The 12,708-nt window shown below is 40.5% G+C and overlaps 1 protein-coding gene across 4 annotated transcripts in view; it reads left to right on the top strand.

Moving 5' to 3' along the window:
* The first annotated feature begins 457 nt into the window (after positions 1-457).
* Positions 458-12,708, top strand: part of dnm2b (dynamin 2b) — a 24,602-nt gene continuing 12,351 nt past the window's right edge. For 2 of the 4 annotated variants that reach the window (XM_016555532.1, XM_016555530.1), the window contains exons 1-11: positions 458-869; positions 2,729-2,802; positions 3,804-3,953; positions 4,046-4,130; positions 4,203-4,321; positions 4,722-4,820; positions 5,167-5,327; positions 5,736-5,878; positions 5,986-6,121; positions 6,349-6,416; positions 8,360-8,498. In XM_016555532.1, the coding sequence (XP_016411018.1) occupies positions 709-869; positions 2,729-2,802; positions 3,804-3,953; positions 4,046-4,130; positions 4,203-4,321; positions 4,722-4,820; positions 5,167-5,327; positions 5,736-5,878; positions 5,986-6,121; positions 6,349-6,416; positions 8,360-8,498 (1,335 nt within the window). In that variant the 5' untranslated portion in view covers positions 458-708. Of the gene's footprint in view, positions 870-2,728; positions 2,803-3,803; positions 3,954-4,045; positions 4,131-4,202; positions 4,322-4,721; positions 4,821-5,166; positions 5,328-5,735; positions 5,879-5,985; positions 6,122-6,348; positions 6,417-7,215; positions 7,355-8,359; positions 8,499-12,708 lie in introns of all 4 variants that reach the window. The other 2 variants (XM_016555531.1, XM_016555529.1) reach the window with 1 other exon arrangement.

The following is a 12,708-nucleotide window of genomic DNA, read 5'->3' as shown; positions in this document are numbered from 1 at the left end:
TTGCTATTCTATTTGAAAATTGTCCGGAATATCGTTCCATAATTACCAAAAGACTAGAGGAGTCGAAAGGGACTTGTATTTCACACATGTAACGGAAAACGGTTTAAACTAATAATTGTATCTATCGCCCCGCCCATTTTCCTTATTTTTATATATATAATGTTATATTTGAATATTTTGCTTTAACTGATCTTCAGTAAAAACCTTTATTTACATTTATTTGTTATCTGTTTTGTTATATTTTAAGAAACCCCTATTAGATTACATGTGGGCCTCCATGCTCATATATTGTACAATAAATTATATTAGTGGAGGGGTGTGGGGGCCCACATCAATATTTTTTCAGGGGGCCCCGAATCCTCTAGCTACGGCCCTGATTGTATGTATCGCCTCGCCCATTTTCCTACGATCACCCGCTGTCCGCCAATGCCGCTCTCGTTGAACTTGACAGACATCAGCAGTGGCCAATAGAAACGCGCGGTTTGCAGACAAGGGTCGTTCTTCAGAAGTTTATGATGGTCTGCTGACCGGATGAGAAAACTTTCTCCCCGAGTTTTTCTCTCTTTGTGTCTGACAACCGGAGTCTGATTTCTTGGGTCGTTTTATTTGCGTTCAGACGCTTTATTTTGGGCCGACGCGTTTTTAAGCGCGTGATGAAGTGATCGGTGGAGTTTCTGCGGGGTTTGTAGCGTCTGAGAGAAGCTGGTCATGGGGAACCGCGGGATGGAGGAGCTGATCCCCCTCATTAATAAGCTGCAGGACGCGTTCAGCTGCATCGGCCAGAGCTGTCACCTGGAGCTGCCGCAGATCGCGGTGGTGGGCGGCCAGAGCGCCGGCAAGAGCTCGGTGCTGGAGAACTTCGTGGGCAGGTCACAGCGGCTCTCTTAACAAAACCGCACTAGTGGAACACGTCTAGTGCTCGTTTTCTAATCATTTAAGTTCGTTCAGATAGTTAATTCAAGTTTAATTGTGTGTAGATGAATTCGAAAACGTTCGCCATATGATCAGAAAGTCACTGCTGGTCAAACATTAACCGTCTGCTGAAGTGTTGACGTGTTCTTAAAGGCATAGTGCGCCCAAAAATCAACATTATATGGTTATTTATTCACCTTCATGTCCTTACAAACCTGTTTTTCTAGGCAACGCAAATTAATGCAGATTTAGTTTTTCATACAGCTGCGCAGTGACCACCAGTGTTGGGGAAAGTTACTTTTAAAAGTATTGCGTTACAATATCGCGTTACTCTCTGAAAAGTAGCTGATTGGGTCTGAAAAAATAAATAAATAGTAATTTATAGTAAATACTATAGTAAAGTGTATTAAACTGTATAGTATTTACAACACTTTATGCTACAGCATACTGTAGTATTAACTATAGTAAACTGATAAACTGTATTAATAAATAATGTAGTATACTTTAGTTTTTACTCCAGTAAACTGTAGTGTATTGTGGTATAATATACCCTATAGTTGTAGAAAACTTAGTACAGTTTTGGGTAAAGTAATTAGTTTATATTACTATAGTTGTTATATTACCACAGCAACTATAGAGTTACCACAACAATTTAATCAAGTGCTTTACTATAGTATGGTTCGAAAACACTATAGTATTTACTATAAATTACTATGATATTTTTTAATGTGAGTCTTAGTTACTTTTTATGGAAAGTAATGTGTTACGTTACTTTTGCTAAAATTTTCTCATCTGGTCTGGTCTTGCTTGTTTGTTTTTAATGTAAAAACTAAAAGTAAAATTTTTGGTGAAGTCTAGAGATACAGTAACATCATGTTCACACAAAGTAATTGGCGTAACTTATTTGAAAAAGTAACACAGACTTTCTTGTAAATTGAAAAGTAATGGTTTGCTTTACTAGTTACTTTAAAAAAAGTAATCTGATTACATAACTTGTATTACTTGTAATACACTGGTGACCCATATGCCAGACTCCAATAGCCCCATGAATGAGTCATAACTTGACCCAGTTTATGGGGGAAATAACAGCTTCCTTTATTCTCCAGAGGCTCAAATGAGAGTGTTTTTTGTTTCTGAGCGATTCTCTCTGAACAGACCTCATGTAACCGAGATGGAGATTTCAGCATGTGCTGACTTGACATCTTCAAGTTTCCTGCTAAAGCTACAGGAAGAGCAACACACACACATATATAATATATATATATATGGTTTAAGAGATGAATTCGGCGACACCGACTCGTCATCTCCGCAGTAGTGATGCGCCTGTGTGCATGTTTCACACGGATTACATAATCTGACCATTTGTTTTCCATTTGAATAGATATAGATATATTTTTAACGTCTGTAAGGCAAAGATATACACGGAGTATATCGGCGCCTCCATCTGTCCTGCAGTGAGCTACTGTTCAGCTTTCACACTCCACACAGACACTTGAACAGCGCACATTTCTCTAGGTTAACATTAGATTGAGCGGCCATGTAAAGTTGCTAATACTTACATATTTCAGATGATAAGCCATATTTTAGGTCGATGAATGATAGTCGAGCGTTTGGATGTCCTGCCCGATGTACTGTATTGGGTGTCTGCTGTACATTGTATTTCTTGTATTTTGTTGTATTTCTTGTATTTTCTTGCATTAAAGTAGCTGGCGTGGCATTAATTCACAAGCGAGCAAAAAGCTGATATTTTCACATACTGTATGAAACGTTAGAAATGTTCATGCAGTGAAAATGTCTCCGTGTGTCTGTCGTTCAGGGACTTTCTGCCGAGAGGATCGGGCATCGTCACTCGCAGGCCTCTGATTCTCCAGCTAGTCAACAATAAAGCAGGTAAACACACATTATTTACCTGCTTCTTAACCTCTGATCTCTCCCTCTTGAAACTGAGCGGTGAGTGCAAGTGATTACCTGTGATTATTCTCCACATGCTTCGGATGCCATCCATAGAGCTTTGAAGGTTAAATATTCCTTTAATTCAAGGTTTAGTAATTGGCATTTGGAGGGGCTGATAAAAGATTCGCAATATTGTAATAGTAAACATATTTGTATAGAAAAGTGATTTATAACTACTGAAGCAAAATATGTATCGGTCCTTTGGACTTCTGAGCACAGCAGGGTTATTATAGTTAATGAACTTAACCATTAAAAACTGAAAAAAATAAAATTGTTACATGAAATAAAACAAGTCTTAACTAAAAAGAAAACCCTAAACACATTTTTTAAATTTAATTGTATCTTAAGAAAATAACAAAAACTAATAATGACTGTATTAAAAATAATAATATTAAAAGGACACAAAAACAAAACACAAAAAATTACTAAAACATCAAATTGAAATGAAAATAAAATGTAAATACAAAAGCTAATTTAAAATATTAATAAAAAACTATAAAGAGCACAGTAAATGTAGGTCTGTCAAACATTCGAAAAGTGCATTGAGACAAATTATTTAAAAATTAGTTAATTATAAAAATATGATTTGAAATAGTTGTTTTTATCCAAACAAAATTGAGACTTTTTTTAATTGAGCAAAATGTGCATTTGTGTTGACTTATACGAAATTCGTCATCGCATATTTTTTCGTCTTGGATTTGGAACTGAATAAAAATAAAAAAAAATTTTTTTTTTTTTTTTTAAGATGAAGTAATAAAATAAAAAAAATTATCTGAAATAAAAATAATTTTAAAAAAAATGCCTCACAATTACTAAAACTTTAAAAAATAAAATGAATGCGAAAATTGTAAAAAATAAAAACTGATTCAAAATATGAATAAGAACTCTTATATGGTATATGAATGATTCTGAAACAGTCCCTCTCTGTCTGTCTGTAGAATATGCGGAGTTCCTGCACTGTAAGAGCCGCAAGTTTGTGGACTTTGACGAGGTTCGTCTGGAGATCGAGGCCGAGACGGACCGAATCACCGGATCTAATAAGGGAATCTCTCCGGTGCCCATCAACCTGCGCGTTTACTCGCCCAACGGTAACTCAGACCAACAAGCAGCAGCTGTCTCATGAGAGGCCAAACGTGAAGGAAGACTGCAGATGTTTGTACTCTCTCTCTCTCTGTCTCAGTGCTGAATCTGACGCTGATCGATCTGCCCGGCATGACGAAGGTGGCGGTGGGAGACCAGCCGGTGGACATCGAGTACCAGATCCGGTAAGAGCTGTTGCTTTGATCAGGTACAGGACCCGTGTGAAACACTGACGGCTCTTCTCTATGTGCCATCAGAGACATGCTGCTGCAGTTCATCTCCAAAGAGAACTGCCTGATCCTGGCTGTCACGCCGGCCAACTCCGACCTCGCCAACTCCGACGCGCTGAAGATCAGCAAAGAGGTGGACCCTCAGGGTAAGAGCCACGCACAGAGAACGCTGTGAACAAACTGATGCTAATAGAGTGACCGTTCAACGTTATCTGGAGTGTTTCATTTCAGAATATTCAAGCGTTTCAGTTGGAAGCTCTTCTAACATTTTTTAAATGTTACTTCTTGTTTCGGAATGTTCAGAGAGCGTTCAAAAGTAACAGTCTCCCAATGTTTGCAAATTATAAAATGGAATGTTTGAATAGCATTTGAATAAGCTGGAAAAAGTTTTAAAAACATTAAAAAAAACAACAACTGGACGTTTAGAAAACATTCAGAAATAATGCTTATTAAAACCTTTATTGGGAACGTTATGAGTATTTTTGTTAGCTTGGGATGTGATTGAGAAACCAGACGTGCTGTTGACCTTTAACCTTTGCCCTGCAGGCCTGCGCACCATCGGCGTGGTCACCAAACTGGACCTGATGGACGAAGGAACCGACGCCAGAGACATCCTGGAGAACAAGCTGCTTCCTCTGCGCAGAGGTGAAACTCAGATTCTGTTTCATTTCCAAGAAAACATTTCTGATTTTCTTTTAGCTTAGCTCAAATAACTAAAACTGTAACAAACTTAAATGAATAAATAAAAATGAATAAAAACTATATAGACCTAAACAACTGGTAATGTTATCTAAAATGAAAATTAAAACGGAAAATACAAACGATTTTGTTCTCTTGAATGCGTGGAATGGAAACAGTTCTTTATTTGCCTTTTTTTTTTTTTACCATAAGCCACAGATTTTCCGCAGAACTTTACACACACACACACACATTGTGGTGTTAGAGTTCAGTGACACCGGCGGATGAATACTGTGTGTGTGTGTGTTTGTAGGTTATATCGGTGTGGTGAACCGCAGTCAGAAGGACATTGACGGCAGGAAGGACATCAAAGTTGCACTCGCTGCTGAGAGGAAGTTCTTTCTGTCCCATCCGGCGTACAGACACATGGCCGAGAGAATGGGCACACCATACCTGCAGAAAACACTCAACCAGGTACACACACACACACACACAGAGTTTCTGAATTGAATGGGGTATATTCTAATAAAAACCATATTAGCCTTATAATTCAACCTCATAATTGTCTCCATACACGTTTTGTTAGTAATACAAGCTTAATGCAACCATTGTTGTCTTCTTTCTGCTCACTTGTTTATTAAGCTCCCAACACACACACACACACACACACACACACACACTCACACACACACACACACCGTACCTGCAGAAAACACTCAACCAGACACACACACACACACACACACACACACACCGTACCTGCAGAAAACACTCAACCAGGTACACACACTCACACACACTCACTCACACACCGTACCTGCAGAAAGCATTTCCATTGCCTCATAAAACACCTCATAGTGACGTTTCATCGGCTGTTTCCAGCAACTGACGAATCACATCCGTGACACTCTGCCGGCGCTGCGCAGCAAACTTCAGTCTCAGCTGCTGTCGCTGGAGAAAGAGGTGGACGAGTACAAGAACTTCAAACCGGACGATCCAGCGCGCAAAACCAAAGCCCTGCTGCAGTGAGCCTCCACCCAGAGCCGAAACAAGCCTTTCTGCACACTTACATTCTCATAACGTTTTATTAATACATTATATATGAAGTTATAATAAAAGTAGACTTTGGTAGGATGGTGCAGCAGTTCGGCGTGGACTTCGAGAAGCGGATCGAGGGCTCTGGCGATCAGGTGGACACGCTTGAGCTCTCCGGCGGCGCGCGAATCAACCGCATCTTCCACGAGCGCTTCCCGTTTGAACTCGTTAAGGTACGTTTAGCCTCGTTTGCTCTCCAGGTTTGACTTTATGTTGGTTATGGATGGAGAATATGAGGGTTTTGTGCATGAATCAATGAATCTTTAAGAATGTAATCAAACCTGCAGCATGTTTTGTAAATAATGACACAATTTACATTTTTAGCTAAGTGATTCCTTTCATATGATACAGTAGATACAGTGTGTGTGTGTGTGTGTGTGTGTGTATGTGTGTGTTTTAGATGGAGTTTGATGAGAAGGAGCTGAGGAGGGAGATCAGTTACGCCATCAAGAACATTCATGGAGTCAGGCAAGAGAAAAAAACTCATACACCATAACAGCCACACAAATCAAGAAACAGCAATAAAAACACAAAAACGAGGAAGGAGAAAAGGTTATGAAGATCTCAAAGTCAAAAAGAAATAAAAGTGTTTGTTTACATAATGTAGGTGTGTGCTTTTTATTTTTATGTATATATAAATACACACACATGCACGCATTTATATAGCCTATAGAAAATTGTTATGTTCATATATTAAATATATTTACATCATATAATATAAATTATATGAATATAAATATACATGGAAATATTTTCAAATATATACAGTATGTGAGAGTATTTATATATGCATGATAAGTACACAGTACACACACATATTATGTAAACAAAAACTTTTATTTTGGATGTGATTAATCGTTTGACAGCACTAAAACATGGAGATCAACATATCAGATTTATATAAATACATAAATTGCAATTAAAATAACAAAATGTGTAAATAGTGTAATAGTGTAAATTCACAATATCTAGGCTGTTTTCTAAAGCATGTTATTAATTTTGTTATAAACTGTTATTTTCAGTGTATTTCTTTTTCTTTGTAATATTTTATATATTATTGTATATTGCTACATATTATTATTATTATTATTTGTTTGCCAAAGATGCATCACATAACATAAATAGTACATTACATATTTTCAAAATCATCACTGCTTTTCCAAACAACATTTTACAAAACCAAGATTAAAAAGATTGCGCTGTCGCTGTTGTTGCACACTCCTGCTTTCTGTTCAGTGGTTCTGTCTGCCTGTGTGTGTGACCTCAGGACGGGGCTCTTCACCCCTGACATGGCCTTCGAGGCCATCGTGAAAAAGCAGCTGATAAAGCTGAAGGAGCCGTGCCTCAAATGCATTGACCTGGTGATCCAGGAGCTCATCAACACGGTCAGGCAGTGCACGCTGAAGGTAGACAGAGACAGACGTCAACACGCATGTCAGCACGCTAACATCTGACTCGACTCACGCCGCTAACGGCTCCGCAAAGCAAAAACACTCCCAATGATGTGTGCGACTCCTGAGCCGTTTCAGTCACACCATCCTGTCTGCTTTAATGAGGAAATACTGAAAACTTATGGACAAACTCAACATTTAAATAACTTATTTCAAGTCAGTGATAAAATCTGACATGAGCCGCCCCATAAATGTTGTTTTTTTAGGTTCAAATCAAGTGTTTATAAAAAGTGTTTATTTCAAATTTCAATAATGTATTTTGAACCAAACCGAATCGTAATAAAACCTGACACAAAAATGTCCTATTAATGTTGTTTTATGCTCAAATAGTGTTAAAACGTTTATTTAAATTATTTTAAATCAGCAATAGAATCTGACACAAAATGTCCTATAAACGTTTTTATACTCGAGTAGCATTAAAAGTGTGTATTTCACATTTCTGTAGTGCATTTCAGATCAAACCAAATTAGCAATAAAATCTGACACGGAATGTCCAGTAAACATTATTTTTACACCCAAATAACAAATTGTTTTCACATTTAAAAAAATTAATTTTAATAAAGCAATAAAATCTGACATGAACTGACTAATAATTGTTGTTTTTACGCTTACATGGCATTAAAAATATATTGTTTCTTTTTATGTATCTGAAAGGCTACAAATTAAGATCTAAAAATCATCATTGAGGTGTAATCATGCAGGACATCATAAACTTGTACTGGTACAGTTTCTGATCATTTGCATTTATGAATATAATATTTTGCGGTTAAAATCAATGACTCGGGGGTTAAAGTGCTGCAATTCCAAGTAATGACCCGCGTCTCGTTTAGGAAAGAGGAAGTACAGAATGAATGGGTTATATGCTTTTCTTTGTTTCTGTTTTCATCCATCCGTCCGCTTTTTCCCAATATTGTGCCCCTCTCACCCCAAGTAACACCCCACTGTCCCATGATCCTCCAGGACGGGGCTCTTCACCCCTGACCTGGCCTTTGAGGCCATCGTGAAAAAGCAGATAGTTAAACTGAAGGAGCCGTGCCTCAAGTGTGTGGATCTGGTGGTGTCTGAACTCGCCACACTCATCCACAAGTGCACAGAGAAGGTAAAACAAGACAGTTTCTGACTGACAGATCCCATAACCAATCAGATCCAGTCCTGTAACCAAACTCGCTTGATTGACAGATCCCGTAACCAATCAAACCCACTCCTGTTACCAAACCCGCTTTGATTGACAGATCCCGTAACCAATCAAACCCACTCCTGTTACCAAACCCGCTTTGATTGACAGATCCCGTAACCAATCAAACCCACTCCTGTTACCAAACCCGCTTTGATTGACAGATCCCGTAACCAATCAAACCCACTCCTGTTACCAAACCCGCTTTGATTGACAGATCCCGTAACCAATCAAACCCACTCCTGTTACCAAACCCGCTTTGATTGACAGATCCCGTAACCAATCAAACCCACTCCTGTTACCAAACCCGCTTTGATTGACAGATCCCGTAACCAATCAAACCCACTCCTGTTACCAAACCCGCTTTGATTGACAGATCCCGTAACCAATCAAACCCACTCCTGTTACCAAACCCGCTTTGATTGACAGATCCCGTAACCAATCAAACCCACTCCTGTTACCAAACCCGCTTTGATTGACAGATCCCGTAACCAATCAAACCCACTCCTGTTACCAAACCCGCTTTGATTGACAGATCCCGTAACCAATCAAACCCACTCCTGTTACCAAACCCGCTTTGATTGACAGATCCCGTAACCAATCAAACCCACTCCTGTTACCAAACCCGCTTTGATTGACAGATCCCGTAACCAATCAAACCCACTCCTGTTACCAAACCCGCTTTGATTGACAGATCCCGTAACCAATCAAACCCACTCCTGTTACCAAACCCGCTTTGATTGACAGATCCCGTAACCAATCAAACCCACTCCTGTTACCAAACCCGCTTTGATTGACAGATCCCGTAACCAATCAAACCCACTCCTGTTACCAAACCCGCTTTGATTGACAGATCCCGTAACCAATCAAACCCACTCCTGTTACCAAACCCGCTTTGATTGACAGATCCCGTAACCAATCAAACCCACTCCTGTTACCAAACCCGCTTTGATTGACAGATCCCGTAACCAATCAAACCCACTCCTGTTACCAAACCCGCTTTGATTGACAGATCCCGTAACCAATCAAACCCACTCCTGTTACCAAACCCGCTTTGATTGACAGATCCCGTAACCAATCAAACCCACTCCTGTTACCAAACCCGCTTTGATTGACAGATCCCGTAACCAATCAAACCCACTCCTGTTACCAAACCCGCTTTGATTGACAGATCCCGTAACCAATCAAACCCACTCCTGTTACCAAACCCGCTTTGATTGACAGATCCCGTAACCAATCAAACCCACTCCTGTTACCAAACCCGCTTTGATTGACAGATCCCGTAACCAATCAAACCCACTCCTGTTACCAAACCCGCTTTGATTGACAGATCCCGTAACCAATCAAACCCACTCCTGTTACCAAACCCGCTTTGATTGACAGATCCCGTAACCAATCAAACCCACTCCTGTTACCAAACCCGCTTTGATTGACAGATCCCGTAACCAATCAAACCCACTCCTGTTACCAAACCCGCTTTGATTGACAGATCCCGTAACCAATCAAACCCACTCCTGTTACCAAACCCGCTTTGATTGACAGATCCCGTAACCAATCAAACCCACTCCTGTTACCAAACCCGCTTTGATTGACAGATCCCGTAACCAATCAAACCCACTCCTGTTACCAAACCCGCTTTGATTGACAGATCCCGTAACCAATCAAACCCACTCCTGTTACCAAACCCGCTTTGATTGACAGATCCCGTAACCAATCAAACCCACTCCTGTTACCAAACCCGCTTTGATTGACAGATCCCGTAACCAATCAAACCCACTCCTGTTACCAAACCCGCTTTGATTGACAGATCCCGTAACCAATCAAACCCACTCCTGTTACCAAACCCGCTTTGATTGACAGATCCCGTAACCAATCAAACCCACTCCTGTTACCAAACCCGCTTTGATTGACAGATCCCGTAACCAATCAAACCCACTCCTGTTACCAAACCCGCTTTGATTGACAGATCCCGTAACCAATCAAACCCACTCCTGTTACCAAACCCGCTTTGATTGACAGATCCCGTAACCAATCAAACCCACTCCTGTTACCAAACCCGCTTTGATTGACAGATCCCGTAACCAATCAAACCCACTCCTGTTACCAAACCCGCTTTGATTGACAGATCCCGTAACCAATCAAACCCACTCCTGTTACCAAACCCGCTTTGATTGACAGATCCCGTAACCAATCAAACCCACTCCTGTTACCAAACCCGCTTTGATTGACAGATCCCGTAACCAATCAAACCCACTCCTGTTACCAAACCCGCTTTGATTGACAGATCCCGTAACCAATCAAACCCACTCCTGTTACCAAACCCGCTTTGATTGACAGATCCCGTAACCAATCAAACCCACTCCTGTTACCAAACCCGCTTTGATTGACAGATCCCGTAACCAATCAAACCCACTCCTGTTACCAAACCCGCTTTGATTGACAGATCCCGTAACCAATCAAACCCACTCCTGTTACCAAACCCGCTTTGATTGACAGATCCCGTAACCAATCAAACCCACTCCTGTTACCAAACCCGCTTTGATTGACAGATCCCGTAACCAATCAAACCCACTCCTGTTACCAAACCCGCTTTGATTGACAGATCCCGTAACCAATCAAACCCACTCCTGTTACCAAACCCGCTTTGATTGACAGATCCCGTAACCAATCAAACCCACTCCTGTTACCAAACCCGCTTTGATTGACAGATCCCGTAACCAATCAAACCCACTCCTGTTACCAAACCCGCTTTGATTGACAGATCCCGTAACCAATCAAACCCACTCCTGTTACCAAACCCGCTTTGATTGACAGATCCCGTAACCAATCAAACCCACTCCTGTTACCAAACCCGCTTTGATTGACAGATCCCGTAACCAATCAAACCCACTCCTGTTACCAAACCCGCTTTGATTGACAGATCCCGTAACCAATCAAACCCACTCCTGTTACCAAACCCGCTTTGATTGACAGATCCCGTAACCAATCAAACCCACTCCTGTTACCAAACCCGCTTTGATTGACAGATCCCGTAACCAATCAAACCCACTCCTGTTACCAAACCCGCTTTGATTGACAGATCCCGTAACCAATCAAACCCACTCCTGTTACCAAACCCGCTTTGATTGACAGATCCCGTAACCAATCAAACCCACTCCTGTTACCAAACCCGCTTTGATTGACAGATCCCGTAACCAATCAAACCCACTCCTGTTACCAAACCCGCTTTGATTGACAGATCCCGTAACCAATCAAACCCACTCCTGTTACCAAACCCGCTTTGATTGACAGGTCATGTAACCATTCAAATCCAATCCTGTAACCAAACACGCTTTGATTGACATATCCTGTAACCAATCAAATCCAGTCCTGTAACCAAGCACGCTTTGATTGACATATCTTGTAACCAATCAAATCCAATCCTGTAACCAAACACGCTTTGATTGACATATCCTGTAACCAATCAAATCCAGTCCTGTAACCAAACCCGCTTGATTGACAGATCTTGTAACCAATCAAATCCAGTCCTGTTACCAAACCCGCTTTGATTGACAGATCTTGTAACCAATCAAATCCAGTCCTGTAACCAAACCCGCTTTGATTGACAGGTCCCGTAGCCAATCAGATCCAGTGAAGTAAATTTCCTCTTAATATTCAAAACAGTGTGTGATATCATTGATTTTAATCTTGAGTTCAGTGTTTGTCTGCGGTGGATGAGCTCAGCTTGTGTTTGTTTTTGTTTTGTGGTGATTATATTTACTAATCACACTGATCTACTAATCACAGTCACGTTCACCGTCAGTGTTTAAACACACATTGGTTCGGATTTGCATGCTATCCTACTCCTCCGTGTTTATTTTAGTCTCTATTAAATCTTACTGGAGACATAATGGTGTCAAGCGTCACTCATAATCAGTGTGTGTGTGTGTGTGTGTGTGTGTGTGTGTGTGTGTGTGTTTCTGCTGCAGTTCTCAGTGTATGTGTATTTCTTCTGCCGTTCTCAGTGTGTGTGTGTGTGTGTCTGCTGCAGTTCTCAGTGTGTGTGTGTGTGTGTGTGTGTGTTTCTGCTGCAGTTCTCAGTGTATGTGTATTTCTTCTGCCGTTCTCAGTGTGTGTGTGTGTGTGTGTGTGTGTG

The sequence above is a fragment of the Sinocyclocheilus rhinocerous genome, unplaced genomic scaffold (assembly GCF_001515625.1).
Source record: "Sinocyclocheilus rhinocerous isolate Xijiao unplaced genomic scaffold, SAMN03320098_v1.1 scaffold1639, whole genome shotgun sequence".
NCBI lineage: Eukaryota > Metazoa > Chordata > Actinopteri > Cypriniformes > Cyprinidae > Sinocyclocheilus > Sinocyclocheilus rhinocerous.
Note: the sequence above shows the minus strand (reverse complement) of the source record. Positions and strands in the feature narration are given on the sequence as shown.